General features: G+C 37.1%; 1 protein-coding gene across 2 annotated transcripts in view; it reads left to right on the top strand.

The window, feature by feature from the left end:
• Nucleotides 1-23,990, top strand: part of SLC16A10 (solute carrier family 16 member 10) — a 71,877-nt gene that overhangs the window by 20,598 nt on the left and 27,289 nt on the right. For both annotated transcript variants that reach the window (XM_030489467.1, XM_030489468.1), the window contains exons 2-3: nt 18,132-18,276; nt 21,617-22,055. In XM_030489467.1, coding sequence (XP_030345327.1) covers nt 18,132-18,276; nt 21,617-22,055 — 584 coding nt within the window. The remainder of the gene's footprint in view (nt 1-18,131; nt 18,277-21,616; nt 22,056-23,990) is intronic.

Genomic DNA, 23,990 nt, shown 5'->3' with positions numbered 1-23,990 from the left:
TGATTAATGGTGATGTATTAGTTATCAGCTTGAGCCACTTGAACAAACCTGTAAATGAAAAATAGTTTCATTTATCTAAAAGTATGGTTATTGTTGTTTCAGTTGTATCTTCTTATTTGTATTTGGTAGCTATGGAGAAGAGAATCTAATTGCATAAAAACATTCCAAAACCTTAATTTATAATACTGTGCTTGCATGGACCCTCCTACTAATTGCAAAAAAGATCTATGACCTCTTCTTTCAAGTGCCCTGGCAGTAGACTTTAGAGGAAATTGCGAAACAATTCTAGCTGTGGTGTCTGTATTCATAGAATCATAGAGTAATTAAGGCTGGATAGGATTTCTGGAGACCATCTTGTTCGACCCCCTGGTCAGAGCAAGTTATGTCAGATCAGATTCCTCAGAGCCCTGTCCAGTTGAGTTCAGATAGTCTACTATTGCTCTGGATAACATGCTCCATTCTTTGATCACCCTCATAATGAAAAATCCCACATCACATCTTCTGCCTCTTGTGCTATAGCTTTGCACCTCTGAATGTGGTTCTGTTTTCTCTGTCTTTTAGGTAAGCTGTAGACAGCAATAAGATCTACATTGCTTCTGCCTCCCAAGCCTTTTCTTAAGGCTGAACAAATCCAATTCTCCCAGTCTTTTCTCCTCTGTTAGATGCCTCAGCCCTTCATTATCTTGGTGGCCTTCTCCTGCCCTCACTCCAATATGTTAGCGTCTGTCTCTCGTTCTGGGGAGCAGAAAACCTGGTACAACTCCAAATGCAGCCTTATGAAAGTGGAATGCCCATGTCCCTCAGCCTGTTGGCAGTGCTCTTGCTAATGCAACCTGGAACGCAGTCAGTTTTTGTTGCTGAAGAGCACATTGCTGACTCAGCTTCAACTTGTGTCCATGAGGTCCCTCATGTCCCTTTCTGCAAATCTGCTTTCTGAGCAATTGACCTGCAGCCTGTACTGGCTCCTGTTGTTTTTCATACCAGGCGCAAGACTTTACGTCTGCCTTTTAATTCCTTCTGGTTCTTGTTGGCCTGCTTCTCAGCATGTTGAAGTCCCTGCGTATAGCAGCCCTATCCTTCAGCATGTCGGTCACTCTTTCAAATGTGGTATTATCAAGACTTGGTACATGTGAAGTCTTTCTTTTCATCCATATTCTCTCTTGTAAAACAAGTTGTATGGCTTTAATGCTTAATGAAAGAGACTATAACTCTACATATTGCATGATGGGATCATGCATGAGTAAACAGAATAGGTCACTTCAGATTTATTGGAGCCAGTGTTCTGTATCTAGTACTAGTAACTGATGCTTACGAAGCTTAAAAAGTAGTCTGTCCTCCTATATACCTGCTTCCCTTTGTCCAGTCAGTGGTTTTATGACTTGGAGAGATAGAGAAGCCCACACTATATCAGTTGCCTTTTTTCAAAGTCATTTAATATCTGTGGTCTTCAGAACACTCAACTGCAGAGGGTGCACGGTTGAATTGATTTTCTTAACATAGTTCATATTTCCTTGTGTCCTAAATGTGCTCTCTGATTACTTTGGGAGTCCCATCCCGTTGTTGTTTTATGACAAACAAATAATAATAAAAAAATCACCCTCTTATATCATCCATATATATTCTCTCTAAAAAACAAACAAACCACAAAAAAGCCCTTCTCCAAACCAACCAGACAAAAAAACACCTCTCGGCTGCAGTCACTTGAGTTCTGTTTTAAGATAAGGAGTTTTGTCCCTTCAGCCTTTCTCCTTTTTCCAGGTGATTTGTTAATACTACCAAACAACAAGGGGCTTAACATGGATTCTTTCTGGATGTTACAGATAACTGCTCTCTGAATGTTAATTTGATCTCCTCTTGTTACTTTTAGTCAGTTTATTCATACCTCCGAGGGCTTTTCCTCTCATCCAGTGGAAACTTTGTTTCTCTAAGAATCTTTTGTGGTGGATGAACCTTTTGTTGAAAGCTGTAAGAAGTTCTAAGCAGTTAACCATTAGATAGACTTATTTTGAAAGGCATGTTGCTTCAGCATATCCAGATAATTCTCCCTAAGTGATTATTTCTAAACACTGTTTTTTTAAATATCTTTATTCAAAATATGCTTAAACTCATTGTTTGATGAATGATAAGTATCTAAAGTTGCTTTAGATGTGCAAAAGCTCATGATACTCAGCCACTTTGAAGAGGACATGTATCAGAGGAGGTGGCTTCCTCATTATGGTGAAGAAATAGTTCTGTTTTGTTTTAGTGCTTTCTAGAATAAAATTCAGATGGAGAAGATCCTCCTTAAATGAAAAGAAAATAAAGCTTGTAAAAGAATAAGCTAACTAGCTTTTTAAAGTTTTATTCTATCATGCTTAACAAAATGCAGAAAACATACTTTACAATTTCTTAAATCATTTACTGAAGTGCCTTTGTTCTTCTAGAGGATTAATTTTTAAAACAATTCCTAGTTGTGTGTCCGCCATGTGAAAATGCTGGTTTGGGTTTTTTTTTCCCCTGAAACAGGATGAAGTTTTTTTCCTATGCCCATCTTTTGGGTTTTTTAATAATACTTTTGTTGTATCTGGCTATATTAAAGCTATGAAAAGGCTAAGTGTTCTTCATGAAGCTCCCACTAATCTGCATCTAGAGGATATTTAAATAATTATGTATGGTTACCAGTATTGAAGTATATGGCATCATCTGTTCGCCCTGGCAGGATTATGTGAAGATATTCTTTGACTGAGGGTGAAGGACCGGGGGGAAAGATGCTCTCATGTGTTCCTTGCAGGCTTTCTAAGAGCAGGAATGACCCTGTTTAGCAGAAGCCATCTTGAGTATGAGAAACGTTAGTGAATTTGTCCTCTGTTTTCTAAGACGCTGTCCCTAGTTGCATTTACGGAAGGAAGATAAATACTTAAAAATAATATTGCTGGTTTGAGTCTTTTTCTATTCAAGTTTCTGTAATTTCTTATATGAAGTCTAATATTCTTGAATAAACTGGTTGTAGAACTACTAGAATCCTTTGTTTTCATTATCGGGTATGTTAGTAAGGATTTCTTTTTTCTTTTAATTGAGACGCTTCAGAGCTCCTGAAAGTAAAAGCCATTGCCTCAAGCTAAGCATGGTGTTGGCAGGATCTATGCAAACTTCTTTGTGTAGTTTTTGCCAAAGAACCTCATTCTTGACCTGAAATATCCCTGCTGTTTCCAGCTGTGAGCTTCATGAACAGACACTATGAGTTTTGACAAGCTGGTCATTATTCATGCAGAATAATTTATTAGATCAAATTCCTGTCCTGATTAGTTTCCCTTTGTTTTTTAACAAGCTTTACTTTGGTTTTGTTTTCACTTCTTCTCTTAAGTCTTACTTTTTGCCAATTTCATTGGGTTGAGTAGGTAATTCTAAGAAATGACTGAAGGATGCATTGGTGTTGCATTGTCTAGCTTAAATGGAAGGCACCACATGTAAGTTACTGTCTAAGAATGTATTAAAATGCAGCATCATTGTGTTGGTCTATGGAATTGTCTAAATTGGTCTTTGAATTGTGAGGTTCATAAACCAGGAATATCCGGGGAGAGAATTAATTAAATCGGAGCTTTAAAAGAATATAGAATTTGGAGTGGTTTGGCATTTAAAGTGCTGTATCAGGTTTGTTGTTTTGGTTTTTGGTTGGTGGTGTTGTGTTTTGGGTTTTTTTCCCCCACAATAAACTAGTGTTTTATGCTACTGAGGAAAGCAGGAATTCCTCCTGCAACCAAAGCTACAGGTGTCATCAATACATGCTATTCTTTAAGGGCTTTCTTCTGACATTCTTTCTGGGGTTTCCACACACAGGTATTCCCATTCATTGTCCAATCGTATCACTTTTAATGTTTCTATTACAAAATGTCTCTACATTTGTAGAAGAAAGGAGAGAACATCTGCCTCTGTTTCTTGCTAGCAGCTGTTTATCTGTTACTACCCTTTAAGCTCCCAAAATACACGTATCAAACCTAGTGTCTGGGTTATTAAAATTACTCAACTTCAGCTACCTTCAGCTTATATGGGGCTCCAGTTTGTTTGCGAGAATCTTTTTGTTCCTATCCTGTCATTCAAGAAATCTCTCTAGTCTCCCCTTTTTTTTTTTTTCTTTTCTACCTTGCTGGTGCCAGGGGAAACACAGGACTCTGCTGTCACACTAGCTTTTTAGCTTTTGGGGTGTATCAGCTTAATCCTTTTCTTTTTCTCAGTATTGCAGGCTCCCATCTTGTTCATTCATGCAGACTTACCCATTCTCAAACCACGTTAACATGCTCAATAATTGCAATTTCTGTGTCTTGGGCTTGTGATCCATTTCCTCTCATGGGCTGGATATGAATTCCTTGCACAGTGAACCTTATTTGCCTCAGAAACTCTGAAGAGCAGCCACCTTCTAGAGATGGATTCCTGGAGGACTGGTGGGTAGTTGTTACCGAGTTTGAACTGCCAAGGGCTCCTCATATTACTGCTGCTTTCCAACTCCTTTGGCATCCAATGCTTTTTTATTGGATAAAGCACAAGCAAGAGAGCTTTCTGCCCTCCAGTCTACAGGGTGAACTGAAAGCAAGTGGCCCTTGTTGACTCTTTTTACTTTGGTCTGGCTAGGGGATGCTGACTGTTAACAGTTTTTCTTTGAAGTACTTCAGCTAAAGTGACACTTATGGTATGCTTTAGTTTTTAGTAATTTCAGAATAATTGAACAACAGATACTGTTCTTTTGCTGTTCACATTCCTAATAGCTAATTACTTGTGCAGTCTATTTGCAGTCTTACTTTGAAGTTCTTCCAAACTCTACTTGTATTTTTTTTGAGAGAGAATCTTTCCAGTATTTTTTACTTAATGCTGGTTCACACCGCATTATCCCATCAAGGTGAAGTTATGTGCACCAGTTTTCATATTTCTGAGGGATCCAATGCATTGAATTCTGCTTTTTATTCCATAAAGATGTTTAGACTTTGCTACCCTTTGGACGCTTTGCTCTTTATTTCTTGGATTCTTTGGTTGGTGTAGTTTATAGCAGCTGCTGAGTTCCCAAACTTGTATTCCAGTTCCTGCAAGGAAAGTGTCCTGTCCTAGCAACTCTTCTTACACTGTAAGAGTCCTTGGGAGGAAGTGCAGAGCTTTCCAGAGATTTTGTTTGAGAGAGTAATACCAGTAAGTACTCTTTTTGCCAATATAAAAACTACTTGTGAATTTAACTGAGAGGAGGCCTCTGGGGGAAGGGCATTATTTCAGTGCAACTGAGATGCCCTCTTCTTTCCCCAATACTATGTAGCACTTCTGATGCCACATCAGTGGATCTTCAGGAGGATAAGCTTGTTTCTGAAGGGACATTATACACAGAAACTCCTTTTGTTAAGATGGTGGGATTAAAATTGAACTTTCAAAATTGAAATGGTCTTGGCAGCTCTACTAAGCTTTACCGTGCCATTGGTTTTTCATTGTCTGTTTCATCAGACCTGGTGGAAGAAAGAACTAATTGTTCTTTTATGACTGAAAAGATTTTGTTCAGGATCTTGCATGTAACACATGCATCTGCAGTTTTCCTTGTTCTGCTGCTTTTCCTGCATTTTCTTCTCTCAAACTAATTTATTTGTCAGTGGAAATAACACTGTGTCTAAACTTTTTAGATCATAGGAGCTAAAAGCTTTCTTTTGTGTTCTAGAAGATTAGTAATCCCTGCATACGTAATATAGCTGTTCCCTGTAAAGTGTGGATATGTACTGTATGCACACTATTATTCACATTATCTAGAGCAATTACTGTTATTAGCTTTTACGTATATAAAACTTAAAAAAACCCTTAAGTACTTTCTTCAGAAGTATATTCAGTATTTTGAGAACTGATTGGCTGTCTTAAGTGTAACAAAATAATTTTTGCAAAGTAATACAGTACCATAAAGGAGACCACTTGTAATGCTATTATGCAATATAACTGGGGAAAAAAAAAATCTCGGTACTGAATATATACCAGTTCTTGCCACTGACACAACAAAAATGGCTGAGTCACTGCAAGAAAGTGTGTTGATTTGCGAAGCTTAAGCAAGTCTGTTGCAGTTGCCAGGCAGAATGGTGGATTTAGGCTTCTTTTCAACAAATACAGAGATAAAGATTCTCTAGTGGATGGTGGAGTAATGCATCAAAAATCCCTAGAGTCTTCCAACCCTCATCAGATATTTGGAGGAGATGGCCAATTTCAGCAGTTTTCTTGACTAAATTTTACAGTTTTTCTTAAAAGGAAGAGGCTTTCATAATTTAAAGAGCTAATAGACAATATTTTAATCCAGAACTTGAGAGAAAAAGTTTATGCTAGACAGTGTGTGCCTGTGTCTGTTTGCTCATGATGGGTACAAAGAGTCTTTTAGTACAGCCACCCAGAAGGTTGAAGAGCTAAAGGCATTGGTGAAAACTGGGGGAGGAAATGAACCAGCAGTGTGATTGGCTCAGAGTTTTGTGCTGTTGTACCTGCTTATTTTAGGAATAAGAGCTGTGGACTTCTGATATTTTTCAAAATACAGCAAAATATTCAGTAAAACCATTGGTTTTGTTTTTTAAGATAGTAGGATCTTTATAAAGCAAAACAATTCTTTCTTTAAGAGAATCTTCAGAAAGCATTATCTGCTAACTGAACTTCAGTGTTTTTGGAAGCAGCTATCATAGCTTTGGTAAAGGATCACTAGTAGGTAGATTCAAAGTAAAAAAAGGAATAAGTAATGTAGTAAGAATATTGTTGGAATAGAAAGATGTGTTTCTCAATTTAAACCACAAATTTATTCTAGTTAGCATTGTATATATGCTTTTTATTTTCTGTATATGAGATACGTGCTTTACTATTGCTTTATTTTTTATTAACTTTTAGCTATATAAACCGGGGGGGGGGGCCTATGAAAAACTGTGTTTAAATAGTTTTTTTTGGATATACTCAGTAACCTGGATAAACCTGTGGCCCTGTGGGGAGAGGAGCCCACGCTAGAGCAGGTTTGCTGGCAGGACTGGTGGCCTTGTGGGGGATGCACGCTGGAGCAGTCTGTTCCTGAAGGATTGCACCCTGTGAAAGGGACTCACGCTGGAGCAGTCTATTCCTGAAGGATTGCACCCGGTGGAAAGGACTCATGCTGGAGCAGTCTGTTCCTGAAGGATTGCACCTGGTGGAAGAGACTCACGCTGGAGCAGTTCATGAAGAACTGCAGCCTGTGGGAAGGACTCGCGTTGGAGGAGTCCATGGAGAACTGCCTCCTGTGGGAGGGACGCGAGGTGGAGCAGGGGAAGAGTGTGAGGAGCTCTCACTGTGAGGGGGAGGGAGCCGCAGAGACTTGTGGTGAACTGATCCTAATCTCCATTCCCTGTCACCCTGCAGCACTGCAAAGGAGGAGGTAGAGAATTTGGGAGTGAAGTTGAACCCAGGAAGAAGGGAGGGTGGGTGAAAGGTGTTTTAAGATTTTCTTTTGTTTCTCATTATTCTACTCTAGTAAGAAATTAAACTCATTTCCTCAAGTCCTGCTTTGCCTGTGACAGTGATTGGTGAATGATCTCCCTGTCCTTATCCTGACCCAGGAGCCTGTCCCCTGTCCAGCTGAGGAGAGGAGTGACAGAGCGGCTTTGATGGGCACCTGGTGTCCAGCCAGGGTCAACTCACCTCAAATTTAAATTCTCAGCTGTAGAATATGAACTTAAAATAAATATGGTTCTCCTTTAAAATAGTTTTGAGGAAGTGTTTGCTGTCATGTTTGACTCTGTAGTGTTTCCTAAGGAAAAACAAACAAACAGAACAACAACATTTTAATGGTTGGGAGAGAGGGCCTGTGATGCAACAGCTTAACAGGAAGCTTTTTGTATCAAACTTTTTTGTACTTCATTGACTGTAAATACAGTCTAAGTTATAACTGTTAATAGTAGTAAGTATTTGCAGTGTCTAGAGACTCTAGTCAAAATTCTGTTGGTATTATGAATAAATATACCTCTTTTCATTTTATTTGCAAGCTGGATATTAGACTAGATGGGACAGACGTGAACTCCAAATATGCTAAGAAGTACTTCAACAAGCTGTAGTTTTTGTGTCCTGTACTTGTCAGACTGATTTATCTCAGTTGCATATGTGAAATACTATGTATGCACCAAGTCACGTTCCTGTGGGTTTACCAGCTGTATATCTAAGATAAAATTACTTTGTGTGTGCGAAGTAGCAATTTGCTCAGGTTTCCTACATGTATGGCAACCTGCATATTTGGATTGCTGGAGAAAGGATAGATAACTGCCTGAGTAGCTGGGCACTAAATAAATGAGAAATATTTTACTGTCCCAATGAGTAATATTGGCAGACTTGAAAATTTTGGATGGAGATGAGATAGAAGAACAAGGTCAAGAGTTACAGTGCCTGGTTCACTTGGTTACAAGGGTTACAGAGTGCACAAGCCTAGTCACGTGTGTGTGTAACTGATATAAAGGGCGCATACTGACAGAGAGAGTGACCCTGTCATATATGCTTTATCTTGTATTTGCTCTTACCATGCAAATGATTTCCTGTTAATCTTCTGAGAGGGACAATGCTGTAATCCATTTGCTGTGCAAAAACTTGTGGTACCCCTGTTATTTTACAGAGTTCTCAATATTTGAAGGGAAGAGAATGGGAGATATGGGTGAAAGAAAATGATGCATGTAAATGCCCTTTTCCTCAGCCTGTGAAAAGAACATTTAATTCTTAGTGTCACTTAAAAATAGCCCAGGTTTGGACTATTTCCGTTTGGCAGTGTATTTGTGATGAGACTGATAAATTCGTATGTAAACATTGAAAGAACAAAAGTAAGCATTCTTCATGAAAGATAGGCATACTGAACTTAATTTGTCACCTTACTTTACCTTGCTGAAAATGGGACTTGTTTGTCTATAAAGCTCTAAATGTGATGCTATTAATAACAGTTTTGGCGTGGATAGTGGGGATTGGTGGTTTGTAACATTAGGAGATCTTTTTGGTAACAGTTTGAATCTTGAAGATGTGGATTTAAAACCTAAATTCAGCTTGATGATTCTGTAGGAACCTACAGAATATTAGGTGGATACATGTTGATGCAGTTGAAGAATGCATGCTCTTACAGTCTGTCCTGAGGATGCTCACAAAGTTACTGAGGTGTGATGCGTTCTTTTGGCCAGTTCTGATGGATTCAGAATGATCTTCGCATGTGAAACGTTAGGGTTAGTATGTGAGTTGCTTGTGGCAAACTACGCTGAACTTCAAATAGTGTACCAAACTTACTTGTGAACTAAAATTTATCTTCTCTGGTTTTATCTTCATCATGGTCTCACAAGGACTTCTGATGGTGTAGGAGTGAAAACTTATGCCTCTGCCATTTCAAAAGCAACCTTGATTTGCAGGTCTTGCCCTAATACAAGTGAGGTAGGGGAAAGGAAGAAGGCTAGTAACTCTATTAAGAAGTTAGGAATTTGGGTCTTGAGGTCTAATCTATGCTATAGCTCTAAAACATGAAACCATTGCATGACATGCTTGGTTGTGGAGATGTTCAGAATATGTGTGTAATTTGGTTCTGAGAGCAGTTAGGATTAAACCTTTCTGGAAAATCAGCCTGTCATCTTTGAAGTTAATAGCTAATACTTTCTTATGCAGAATGTTATTGGTCCTAAATCAAACCAGAACATGATTCTTGGTGTTCAGCTGTTCGGTATTTTAAAAAAAAGAAAAAAAAAAAAAAAAAGAAAAAAAAAAAACAGTGTTAATTTGGGACAAAGGGGAGGGAAAGGAAGATAAAAATGAAATCAGTTCTAGAATTCAGTTTTTTAGACCACTAGTTAAAAATGTGATTACATTGTACTTTGAAAACTGTCTCAGCAGAAAACATTCTTGTATGACTTCTAAAAGGAAAAACAAGTAGTTACAGCCATTTCTTATCTATTTGTTCCTTGTTTATTCTTCCTACCACAGCATTTTCAGACTTTATTAAGTGTCAAAGGTCAAGCTCAGTTTGCCATAAAATCCAAATGCATGTGTTTTTCTGTTAATGATTGACTTCAGCTTTCCTTTAAAGGTTCCTGAAGGCTTAATACTTATAATCTGTACCAGCAATATTTTGCCTAAAAGGCACTTTTTACTTTTGAGCTGTTGTTTTAGTTTTCACTAACTTGAGCATTTGTTATTTTCCTCTAACTTTTTAAACCACACAGAATATCCGCAGTCTCTGTAGTAGTAAAAGTTGTTTGCCTGTAAGAATATATCTTTCTTTAACTATTTCGGGTTCCTGTTTTGTGTCTTCCAGTTTGAAGAAAATGTCATGGTCAGTTTTCCCCGATACTTGCTTTGGGTTTACCATTACTATCATTTTGTTGATTTGTTAAAGGGGGAACCAATAAGCAAAAAAGCCCCCGAAAATCTGCCTAAGCTTGTGTTGTTATAGTGGGTGTAAATTAGATGGTAGTTCAGTAATCAGCTAGTTGCAGTGAAATGAGATGTTTTGTCAGTGCATGAATACCCATTTTTCGACTTCTCTGTTTTTCTGCTGCTTATGCTTATAAGGTCTTGATCTCAGTGGAAATTCTCATCTTGTGTTGTCATTACTTATGAAGGCAAAGAGTAAAACTAGTCTAGTCCAATATTTGTACATGGCAAGCTTGGGTAGGATCACTGTGTTAAGGGTATACATGAATCTCTTCTGGCACGTGGTTTTTCATCTGTCACACATCATGTCGGAGAACATTTATGGTGTATAAAGCATTGGAAGAAATCAGTTGTGGTTTAAGCCCAGCCAGTAACTCAGAACCACGCAGCTAAACCCAGGACATCAGTTTATGTTCTGACTTGATACAGTGTTTGGTTTTGTTTCTTACTCCTATTATATGAGCTTATTTCGCTAATTTTACAACGTATCAGCAAGTGTATGCTTCTTTCCTCCTTGTTTCATTAGGATTAAAAAAAGGCATGTACAGGCCTGAAGCAGCATTTTGGACTGTCACAAGGCATGCATACTGAAGAGATGCTATGCATAAGCACAAGAAAGCTTTCAGCTATTTTTGAAGTCTGAGAGTTCAGTCTCTTCATTCAGAATAAACTAATTCAGATTGATAATGACTTAATGTCTGCTGAAAACAGAGGTTATGCTTTCATGCTTGTGATATGGAAACAGTGTGCCTGTTCAAAGATCTCTATCAGGATCCAGTGGGTCATATGTACTTCTTGGTTTCTGACTCATTGTAACTACCAGTATCCTTCAGTAATAAGGTTATCCAACAAAAGACTTGTTCTTCAGGGACAAAAGAAAAAGAAAGTGGGGAAAAACCAATGTCTGTTGGATACTTCCACTAGTTTCTGGTTCATAAATCTTTGTGTGTTTGCCGTGATCTCTTTGAGCATGTTGTGGAAATCTGATTAGATCCTTTATAGGTAATTCTGATTTTTATAGCCTGTTCAAGATAACTTTGGTGTCCAAAAGAGATGGTATTTCTTTGCACTAAATTATCTTTGTCCAAAATATTTTAGAATTTTCATTTAAATTGGGATTTCTTCTTATAGTATTGCTTTAAGGGAGAGCCTAGCTCAGACATCTGCAAACTATACACTTGAAAGTAAGCAAACCGAAAGCTGTAGTTATGCAACCTGAGTTTAGGGTATAGGATACTTCCTATGTCATAAATTATGTCATAAATCTATTTTTAGTCCTTAAACACGTACGTTGTCTAATGGGATCAGCAGATTTCTTTTGAGTAGAAGAAGCAGTGCAGTTTCCTGACAGTAGGAACTCTAAATGTGTCAACACATGTATTTCAACATGTGCTTTTCTTTTCTACTGATATACTGTTCTGTGATCTATGGATTGCTTAGTAAGGGGAACAGCTATGTGGAAATGCAGTTCTCCCTTTTGTACCCGCAACTAATGAAATTCCTCAGAATTCATGAGCAAGCTACTGAGCAGGCTCTGAAGCAATTTTCACAGGTGTGTGTAAGCAAGGCGTGTAGCACAAGGCGTTTGACATCGTTTTTGGGTAGTGATAGGTTGGATAAAAATAGGGTTGGCAATTTCCAGGAGGCTGAGCTACAGAGGCTGGCTGTGGACAAGGGAGGATATTTGGATACTTGCTGGGTCTAATGGTCTCTGTTGGTTACCTAACATCTGTTGAACAATTCCCTCTTCTGGAAATTACTCTCTTTCCCTGGAGAAAGAAAAATAAATAATGGATAAGAGAGGATGTATCTGGAGTGCCTTAGGCAAAGGGTAACCCTGTGCTTCTGGGCACAGGCAGCAAGAATAAAACAGTACAGTATTGATGGATAAAGTTCATCATTAGGAGGGAGATACAGCTGTTCTGAGCAGTGAAGCTTACATCTATAATGCTTACAATAGGTTTCATGAGATCTACTTCTGACAATTTCTTGGCTTAGAATTTAAGGATACCCTCAAGTATGTCCTAAGGGGAAAAAAAGGGCGGGGTTAATCTTACGGCTTAGTTTTATATATATGTATTTTATTTTTTTTTTTCCCTACCTGAAGGAGTTTTTACGTTTTTCTAAGAGTCATAAATGAATTGGAAGAGAATCTGGTTATCTGATCTGATGCCCCTCACTCAAAACAGGGCCAAGTTTAAAAAAAATAAATAGAAATATTGAAATTCTGAGATCAGGTTGTTCATGGCGTTGTCCAATCAAGTTTTCAATATATCCAAAGATGGAAATTCCACAGCCTATCTGGGCCACACATTCTGGTGTTTGAAAAATTCTGTCATAACATGTAATTGGAATGTTGTTCATTGCAGTTTCAGTCATTCTTTGTCCTGTCACCGTGCACCACTGAGAAGAGATGAGCTCTATATTCTGTAGTAATTACCCATTGGATATCTAGAGCCGCTGATTAGGTTCCTTTTGAGCTGCTGGTCTTCTCATCTGCAGGCTGAACAAACTCAGAATTTGTAGCATCTCCTCATGTGTGAGCATGTTGGTGGCTGACTATTTGACTTGCTGAGTTCTGGTGTATTGCTGAGTGATTAGTATGGCAGATAAAATTCAGCGTATGTATCCCATGGGGAGAAATAGAATTGAAATACATGCTGGAAAAAGATTCTACATTGATCATTACTATTAGCAGGAAAATGAAGTAATGGATAGTTTTCTAAATATCTTTACTCTGAAGCAGTTGCAATAAAAAAAAAAAAAAGAGGGTGGTAATTAGGAAATAATGGGGGGAAAAAGAAAAAAAGTTGTTAGCCCAGGAAGTTGTTTGTCCCATATAAAATACCTTATGCAGTTCTGACTACCCTGTGTCAGAAACAGTAAGATAAAATTAGACTCAATATAAAGGGGAAAGAGGGAAGTGTGTATCTTCTGTACAAGACAGACTAAGTCAAAAAGATGCTTCATTTTGGAGAAGAAACTAATATGAACAGATCTGATCAAGGTATATAAAAATCATACATTGCAAGAGGAAGTTTAACAGGGATGATTCATTTATATTTCTTACAGCAGAAGAGTTAAAGTATGAGCAGGTTCAAAACAAAGGGGAGTTTATTTCTCATGTGTTGCTGGTGCCCAAGCATGTTCTGTAACTGATTACAACAAAATGCACTGAAGCCAAAGTAATATTGATGGAACTAAATGTTCTTGAAGAATGGTTAGATGCGACATCCTGCTTAGGAGGTTTCTAAGCTGTTTATTGCTGCATGTTGGGAGGACATAGCCAGGGAAAAAGTATTGTAGGATGCTAGCCCTTTTTCAAATGTTCTTTGTCAAACTATTTTGTGGTGGTCAGAAACAGGATACTGGGCTAAATCAGTCTTTGATCTACACAGTATTGCATTTCTTCTGTTCTTAAAAATAAATGCCATGTAAATGTGATTATGCAGGCAAAGAATTATTAATACTAGCTGGAGACGAGCAAATTATCTCCAAAAATAACTTTGAACAACCACTTCTGTTTCCTCCAAAATAGGATCTCTCAAATTCCCAAGCTACACTCCTAACAAATCTTATGGAAGCCAATCTTCTGCTTTGCTGAAGAAGATATCCTTGTATGTAAATGGCCATAGTAGAAGTGGAGGTCCTTCACACAGTCCGTAGTTGAGTTATGGAGTAGTTTGCTGTAAGATGTTGCAGATGCTGAAAATGTTTAAGTGTTCCCAGAGAGAACGGCAGTGGCCAGAATATTGATAAAAACACTGAAAAAAGCGTAATGTCTAAATTTGATTAGTAGGAAACCCCCTCAAAACCTGGCTTATAAAGCACTCAGCTGTTACTAGTTTGAGGCTGGGAGAGTACATACAGACTTCCTTCTTCTTGCTTGTTCATAACTGGTAACTTAATGGAAGCATGAAGATTTTCATATTGTAAATATTGTCCTTCCCTTTTCTCTAAGTATTTTTAAAAAATATAAGGAAAACCCTCCTATTATTAAAGTTGAGCTTTCAGAAGATGCTAAATGCCGTTATTTAAGCAGTTACATTAACTCTGCACTATGACTATTGTAATAGGTTACTTCTGCACAAACCTTTTTAGTGTGAGACAGTGAAACACTTTTAAACATCTGCCATTCATATAATTTGTTTTATATTGTTTATTTTACACAATAATTTTAAATTTCTTAGAAATTTTTGTAATTTCCACAAAACAGTAAGCATTTCATATACTTTCAGTATGAGAGAAGTATTTTCATTTTCTATATCAAGAGATTGACTTGGAAGCAGTTTGTCTCAGATTCTATACTTTCTGCTCATTATGAGTTAATGCAAGAATTTCTGATCATCCAGCATCATTATATTTTGTACTTAAAAGCGTTAGCAGTATACTGTGGCCTAATCTACTGTACTGCTTACATAATGAGATGGTGGGAGAACTGATTTTTAGGAAGGATGTCTTAACAGTGAGCAGAAGTACTAGTTTAGGGGATGGTTGGCCAGTCCATTTTGCAGGTGTTCAAAACCAGTGTAGCTATAGGTCTTTGCACATGAGAAGCTGTTACATTAAGGTAGAAAGTTTGTTTTTGCTTTCCACAGTCTTTATGTGTAATGCCAAACCGATTACTCTGAGCTATCCGCTGCTGTCTTGGTTTGCTGTGTGAGCTACACAGACACACATCTGATTTTTGTAATGTGGGAAAACAAAATATTTAGTTGATTTTGAATCCTTTATTTAAATATTCTTCTCTTCACTTGCCTCATATCACTTGTCTTCCAGACAGGAGCAGCTTTTTGTTGCCTGTCTCGACCAGAACAATCTCAAGGGAAGATATGAAAAAAAATTCTTTAAGTTCATTAAGGAATGAAGGGTGTTATTATTGTATTAAGCCAACGACTTGAAAGATACTTGTGAGGATAAACTTGATAAGATTCTTATTGTAATGCATAGAAAAATCTGGTTGTAGAAAGGAATGCTATGGATGAGTATCCTTAATTTAAATTTATGCATGATAAAGCATTCCAGTGCGATATGGTATTAATGCTTTCTTTTATGTTGTCTTGTAATTCCTAGTGCTTGAGTCTAAAGAATGAACTAAAACATTTAACAACTTGGTTTGTAATTTGGTAGATAAATATGTATTACATGATCTAACTGACAATGGGAATGATTTTGTGAATGCTCAGGTGTTAGATACTATACTTATAGCTGAAGACAAAAGACATCTAAAATAAGGCTGATTCTTAAAAACTCATGGTAAAACAGCATATTTGTGGAACCCATTTTTGGAAGCTACGTGGTGTGGTTTCATTGCTGTAGCTGTGACTTTCATTTTGGAATAACTTTAATTGTAATAGTTTGGGGGTTTCTTGTAGAATAGGCTCTTGGTCTGATATTTTCATCTTAAGCATAGCTTCTGTTCCATCTTCCAGGGAAGCTTGAATTGGTTATTCTGCAATTACATGTTTTGAGGAGCTAATTCTTAACTTCCAGTGCCTTGAGGAAGGCTTAAGTCCTTAAAGTAGGAATAGCTTTTCTTCTATAGCAATCAAAGTGTTTTGTGTATGAATATGAATGCAGTTAGATGTAGCAATTAAGTGCTGTTATTAGTATCTGAATTAGCAGCCCTGGAATATAGCCAGCTTGTGGCCAGGAAAGCAGCCAATAGCCTGGAGGAGAAATGTTTTAATTACTATGTAATGACTGCTCTAGAGAACTCGCATTATTCTGGCAAGCTGCAGTTGTAATTTTTCATATTACTTATTTGGGACAGTTGTAATTTCTGTTTTTAAAATGTGGAAGACAATTCATTGTACCTTTTTCATACTGGGGGGGAAAGAGTAAGAATGCTTGAAAACTTACTTGGGCAAAGTGATAGTAAAAATTACTTGGATCTTGTGAATTTATTTTGTAGCCACCAATTTCTTCATAGGATCAAGATATTGCAGCAATAATTTGCCCTACAGAAATTAAGGATTTTCACATGTGCTGTTCTGTTTTTATCTTAATTCTTTTTCGTGCTAAGTTTCTTCACAAAGTATGAATACGACAGACTGTATTGAACTATGCATTCATGTGAAGTTAAACATCAAGAACATTCTTTTCATTAAATAATAAAGCTGTTCATACAAGACGTGCCCACAACATCTCTTCAAGTTAAATTTCAGTAGGACACAAGAGCCTCATGTTAAAGTCTTAATTGAAAGGCCTCCAGTTTCCGTTAGGTAGATAAGTGGTAAAGCATGGACTCCCACTTCTGCAGTTCGATCACAGTGCTGTTCTGATATGCTTCAGATAAGGCCATTGTCCTTCCTCTTAACTGTCTGTTGTGTTGAAAATCAGTGGGAACGTTTCTTCTCTTTTAGGGTTTGACTGTCATTGTTGTAACAAAATAGAGAGTCAAGTGAGAAGAAAGGCATATTTCTTTCATTAGGAAGCACGAAGAGCCAAAGTCAGCATGTTGTTAACTGAATGTAATTTGAGTGGAATGTTTTCACTTCAGGCTTTTTTTTATATTCCAATTATTTTATTAGCTGTATAAGCCATTAAAAAGTACTGTAAACTTTGATTTCACTAAGTAGAATGCTAATTGAATCACAGCGTGTGCTAACTGGAAATTAGGACTGCTGGATTTATATCTGTGGCTCTGAAGTAATTTAGTCTGTGACTTTATGCAAGCTACTTAAACTGCGTTTCAGTAGCCCAGTTTCTTTACCTGTTTGTCTGCATGAATGTGGGGCACGTACCTGTCCATGTGAGATTGGATTCTCATAACCAGTAATTTCTGGTGGGCTTGTCTAGTGTCACAGTTGCCTTTGCGTCTTCTCATACTTGGGCAGGAAGGTTCAACTGTTCCTTGGAACCTTCATACCCTTGTGAATCTGAAGATGGTGAGTCTTGTAATGCCCACTTAAGATTTAGCTGTCTTTTCTCTTGGCCTTGCAGATACCCCAGGTGTCACAGGTACTCCATGATTCTTAGTGCTGCCCTGCCAGTCATGCAGAGATGCTGAGGTCTGCACATGGTTGTGGAGCTGCCATTTACTTTGGGAGATGGCAGGAAGCCATGAACATACTACCTCCTAGTGTTTGCAGTTCCCTTTGGACAGTAGAACTGCAGTCTCTATATAGCTCACTCTGGGAAGGATAAGTAAAAAGATAAGGAGTCTTGCAGAAGTTGGATTTCTTGAAGTTTTGTAACTGGCAGGTCTCCTGGCTGTATGAGAACAGCTTACAAATTGTATTTGGTATAATGTTGTCTTGCAACATCAGGAGTCATCTGGGCTGTAATATAAGACGGATATCTTAAATCATCTCTTGTTACACCCAGCGTGTACTTGAACCTTCCTTGACTGCAGAGGAAGAGAAAGGACAGACCTTTCATAGTCTTTGCCTTTTTAGTCAGTGTTACAGTGGCCCTGTTCTTCCTAGTCTTTCGTGCTTTACTAGGCTAGTTACTGGAGGAATAATTGTGATTTTAAAAGAAAAAGTAAAAGTAATAAATACTTCTGTAGCTAACTGCATTCTTTGAGCTGGTAAAGTCTAAATTAGTTGATTATGTAAATTGCTCAGGCTTTTTTTTTACCATGGTAGGTAAATGTATTTTAAAATCTATTTACATTTTCTAAAAGTTACCCAATTTTTACCCAACTTCTATGTAAGATTTTATGTTGCTGAACTAAAAGAAATACTAGCTGAAAGTTTAAATCACTTGGTCCTCTAAAATGCTGTCTTTTTTCTATCTTGCAGCATGGGTGAGCTCTCTTTCTATGGGGATGGTCTTCTTCTGTTCTCCAATAGTCAGCATATTCACAGACCTGTTTGGTTGTCGAAAAGTAGCTGTTATTGGAGCTGCAGTAGGGTTTGTTGGACTCCTTTCAAGTTCTTTTGTAAGGTAAAAAAATTTTCTTTACTCTTGAAGTATTTTATCTATTTAATGGTGTAGGGGTAATTCTGACACTATCAACAGAATATGAAAGAGTAAGCAATGCTACTTTATCTGTTAGAGTAGGAACCTTGGCTTATTTGGTTTTGTTTTTGTATTTCTGACTATGACTTGTGAAAATTCTCAAGTGGTAATTTCAACTTGAAAATAATTTGAAAAATATAACTTTATAACAGCACTCCCTATTTAACAGGAACCACTATAGATAAACGTATCAGCAGCAAGACTAATGGTATAAGATCAACAGCATTGTCCTGAATGAACTCGTATGTTTCTTAATGTATGCTGTGCTTTAGCACGCACATAAACACTGTCTTCCTTCCCCCATCCTGTCCCCTGAGTTTGCTTTTAAAACACTGTTTTAATGTTGATAAATATGCAGTAGAACCTCCAGGAAGGTGTTAAGGTTCTACTAAAATTCGATGTTTTCTATTATTATTTGTCCTACTGCCAAACACAGATAGTGAAAAACCTTAGTTTAATGACATATACTTAGGGCTTAGTGGCTTTATAAAGAAAATCTCAGTTCTTGTGTTACTGAAAAAACTTAAACAGTAGTTGAGGTTTTTTTTTCTCTAGATTACACTTCATTTTATACATTTCTGTAACTTTTGCAGAATAAACCCTAAGAAGTTCAAGAGCAGCTGATTTCTTGGACATGTCCAGTAGAAGATGAGGAAACAGGAAATTACCCATTTATTCTAGTCATCAGCAGAAATTGGTTAGTGAAGAATAGAGTAAGAAGTAGCAGAAAAATAAGCCACAGCTACCTGTAGTTCTCGGTCTGCTTTTTACTCCACCCTTAGCAGAGTAAGTGCAGGAACAACCAAAAGCAAAATTCAGAAGAGTTTCTACGAAGATAAAAATGTATCTAGAGACAGACTGGTGAAAACATGTTTTCTGTGCCTGTACTCTGAACCAGATGAATGAATATCCATGCTGGGTGGCACTATGCCTGAGCTAATACATCTAGTTTGGGCATATGTTCTCTAATGTGGAAACTTACCCACAGATTTACAGGAAGAGAAGACAAATAGTTCTGTCTTAGGTACTGAGACTAGTGTTTATATTTATTCTTGGAATAACTTACATTTATGGGGAAAAAGAAAGCTTTGTTACTTGAACAAGCTTCTGATTCTGATTCTTTTTTTCTTTTTGTTAATCCAAGTGCAAATATTTTCCTTTATTTTATTAAATCAAACAAAAAAAAAAACCCCAAACAACAAACAACCCACTTCCTGATATGTTTTAAGAGGCTTGTTAACAGGTGAAGTTAAAACTAAAAGAATGCATCTTGGAAAAGTCTTTCTTCCCCCTTGCTTCCCAGTAGTGTGTTTAAGTGATGAATGCTAAAACAGTCTAGCTGTTATAAATTAAACCTTTCCAAAAAGAAAATATTTTTTTCTTTTGAGCAAATGCTGGCATCCCTGTGTTTCCCTGACATCCAATGGAACAAGTGCACAGAAGAGGCATGCAAAAGGAAATTACTTTGTAAAGGTTTTAAAAGATTTTAGCTTATTTGAATTTTGTTTTAGAATTTGAGGAGCACTCTGAGAGGAAACGTGAATTCTTGTTAGAGTATATGCCATGTTACTGTGCATTCTTGGTGTTGTATTATGTTACTTACGTTAAAATGATTTATGGCTGTGATGTTATCAGTTAATTATGGGAGTGTAGTTCAGATATAGAAATCAATGTTCTAAAAGTAAAATACTGTACAGTAAACGTAAATATGATTTACTGCTTTTGTTACATACTGATTTCTTAATATAATTTTATTTTTTAGGAAGCTGAGATGTAAGAGTATTTTTAATGCAGGAAAATATATTACTGTGTATGCCATGCTGCAAACTCTTTGAAAGAATCTACAGATGTATGCAGAAGTTCCTGTCCTTAGTGTAGTATGTTCCTCCTCTCATTTTATAACTTCTGTTTCTATTTTTCCTGGTTATTTTCCATTGATAAAGGTAATCAGTCTTTCCCCTGTATGTTGTTTCTGCTGGCTTACCTTGCGTATGATCAGTACAATACACAAAACCGGAGTTCCTGGTGTCAGACCTTTGTTAGTCAAATAATACCATTTTCCAAGAATTTCTGTAATGCATGGGAAGCTTGCAGAGTGTGCTTTGTTATAGAGGGATGCTGGTGGGTAATCTCCTGCAATAAAAAGCCCATTAAAAAAGCTCTTTAAAGGAAGTTAATATTTTGGCTAACAGGTTAAATGATTCTCTAGAACTGCTTTAAAAGCAGGTGTTAGCTGATAGAAAGGACCAATGGTACCTTGAAAACATAGTGTTTAAAAAAAAGTAAAAATAAAAAATAAAGTCAGTCATCATGTACCGCCTCAGAAATTTTGTATAAAACCATTTGTCACAAGTTGCCTCCTTCATCTACATGTAAAAAATGTTTCCTTTGACTTATTATGCTATAATACTAATTATTATGCTAACACTGTTACTTCATGCTGTTAAGATTTCTTGCACAAGTACCTTTTAATGTCACACGTCTGCCTGTGATCTAATACAATGGCTCTGCTTCATTTCAGTTTTATAGGAGATGGTAATGGGGGAGAACCTTGTGATGATCATCCTTAACATGAGCAGAAATGTTTCATTCTTTATTCACATGTTTTTCCTTCCCTTCTTAGCATATCCAATATCTGGGTCAAAACACTGTATTTGGAGTATTTAATAAAAATGGGAATATTTGTCAAGAAATTTAATTCCTAAAGTCTATTATTTGCTAATATATTATCAAAAATCGTCAGAATTTTTTCTTTATTTTTCACTATTAATGATGTTTATTGCTTTTGCTACTGTATTTTCATAACAAACTATGCAATACTTGATTTTCTGGGTTCAGGGGGAGTGTTCAGTATTCCATTTGAACTGCTAACACAGTGACATAATGTGAAAACCAAACCAATACTGTTTGCTGGAAAAGAAAAAGACAAACCGCCAGCAATGGTTGAACTTACATTTGGCTAATTCACCCTGACAATGATTTTTTTAAAAACTTTCTCTTAGTCTGACTGTTTAGTGTAATTATATTTAAATATAATATTGCTTTTTTTATCTGTTCAGTTAATTCTGTGAAAATCTTAGTGGAAGAAAATAGAATAATTGCTGAATTATACTTAGTGTATTTCAGTATAAGTACATACAAACTCTTAACTCACTTCTGTAAATGTATCAATTTATTGAAAAACTTTCTTGTGTATGGTAGGTGCATGCGAGCATACAGTATTGTACAAAACACTAAGGATTCTTTCTTTTTTCTTTTGATCTAGCACCATTGAACCTCTGTATTTCACCTATGGAATTTTATTCGCCTGCGGCTGCTCATTTGCCTACCAGCCGTCCTTGGTCATTCTGGGGCACTATTTCAAGAAGCGCCTTGGACTAGTGAATGGCATTGTCACTGCAGGCAGCAGCTTGTTCACCGTGTCACTGCCCTTCCTCTTGAGAGTTTTGATCGATTCTGTTGGTCTATACAACACCTTGCGGGTCCTGTGCATCCTTATTTTTATTCTGTTCCTGGCTGGCTTTACATACAAACCCCTTGTTTCCAACACCAAAGACAAAGAGGGAGGAAAGAAGGGAAAGTTCAGATTTCCTCCTGAAAAAAAGATTTGTAATTTCTCAGTTTTCAAAATTCTCAGTTACCGAATCTGGGCTTTTGGGATCCCAGCTGCACTTTTTGGATACTTTGTGCCTTATGTTCACTTGGTAAGTGCATGTTTCTTCCTGCATATGATGTATTTAAAACTACAGCTATTTTCTTTTGTGTGATAGGTGATAGGAAGCACTATTTACAGTGCAAGTTGTTGTGTTGGGGAGAAACATGAAATTAATTTTGATGTTGTCTGTGATTAAGAGGGCTCTAATCGGAACCTTTAGCAGAGTCAGTTAAAATTTTAGTTCCTTGTTCTCAGGCTAAGGTTTAAAATACTTTAACCATGAAAAGAGACATTTGAAAAGTATTGGTAGAGCTGCAAACATTGCCAGTGATACTTGTGCATTTCAGTGGAGTAATGGAAGGAGTAAATAACAGAGAATGAGTAAAACTTCTATTTTCATTCCTTGAGGTGTGGTTGTCAAAATTTGCAATTTTTAGGGTGTATTTTATTGATCGTTTTCTGGGTTTATTAAAAGAAAAATACTTGGATTTTCCTGTCTCAGACTTTAGCTGTGTAGTTTACTGCTACAGCACTCATATAATTAATTCCGTTATGTGGTGCTTCTAACTGCCAATTCAGCTGGTTTTTATTGTTGTCTACGGTAACTGATAGAGCGGTAGCTTCTGATGATGGGGAAGCTGTCAATCAGCCATTTCTTATCCATGTAGTAAAGTTAACTTGTTTCCCCAGCAGGGTTTGGGGTTCCCCCCCCCCCTTTTTTTTTTTCCTCTTTTTTGAGGCAACTGGGAGATGCATTACATGAAATGTATCTGGCTGGCACTCACTGCACTGCTTACTTAAATGGTGAATTATTTTTGGACAGCTTCCTGGTGGTGCTGTCTGAACTGAAAAGGTGCAAACGAAAAGGCTTGAAAGGGAAAGGGGAAAAAAAACCGAAAGAAACCAAAACCCAAAAGCCCACAACCTGCAATGGGGTGCGCTATTTAGAGCATTACACATCCTTATATTCAAGAGAGTTTGATAAAGAGCATGGACTGATACCCGCTATGAAAACAGAAGGATAATATTAGTTTTTGTTATTCATCCATGATAAAACAGCAAGATTAATGATAATAAATGTCTTCAACTCCTTAAAAGCCCATGGGTTTGTGTGCAGTATCACAAGTGCTGTCAGGGCTTTCTGGTAATACATTGGCAAGGTTACTGGCACTGCAGCAGATGCTTGTTTTAAAAATTACCTTAGGGTGGAGGATGACTTGTTTTTTGAGCAGCTGTAAACTGCCTTTTATTCATGGCTAGTTCTTGTTACTTAATTTTTAATTGTGTAGATCTTACTCTACAACACTTGGAATTAGACTATTTCAAAAGACTGTGCAATTGGATGACTAAGCTATTGTGACATCTTATGCTATTTCCCCAGAAGCGTTGTAGAGATGTTTTGAAATAAAACAGTGTTCAGAGGAGAATAAGGGAGGTGGTGTAGTGAAAGCTATTGGATAGGTGGTAAATGATTGTCAACACTTGCAGAGAACTGAAAAACAAGGCTATACAAGCAGTCGCATAGAACCTCTAAAATACATTTATTTAACAAAAAGCTTATAACTTCTTACCAAGATGCTTGTAGGAATGCTGCTTAGTTTTAGATTGGACTAAAGCTGCTGGTTGACTGACAGAGGACAAACCCCTCTATTTTTATATTATGTAATTTTTCTTTTTATAGTGTGCTTTCACTCCTGAGTGCCTTCCCCCTCCCAACCCCCCCCACCCCGTATCAGATTGGCACAAATTCTGATTGCAAAATAGAGCTCCAGTACAGGAAAACAACTTGATTAATGCGGTTTCTAATACAATGCTTGATCAACGCTAGAAAACAGTATGGTTAGAATCTGATATTTTTAAGATAATACTACTAAGACTTAAATGCCAGCTTGCCAGATTTTTTTTTTTTTTAACTTTTTTTTTTGAGGGGGGTGGTTTGTTTGGTGGTGGTTTTTTTTGTTGTTGTTGTTGTTTTTTTCCCCCC

This window comes from Strigops habroptila, chromosome 6 (assembly GCF_004027225.2).
Source record: "Strigops habroptila isolate Jane chromosome 6, bStrHab1.2.pri, whole genome shotgun sequence".
In the NCBI taxonomy this organism is placed as follows: Eukaryota; Metazoa; Chordata; class Aves; order Psittaciformes; family Psittacidae; genus Strigops; species Strigops habroptila.
This window is presented reverse-complemented; position numbering and strand designations above follow the sequence as displayed.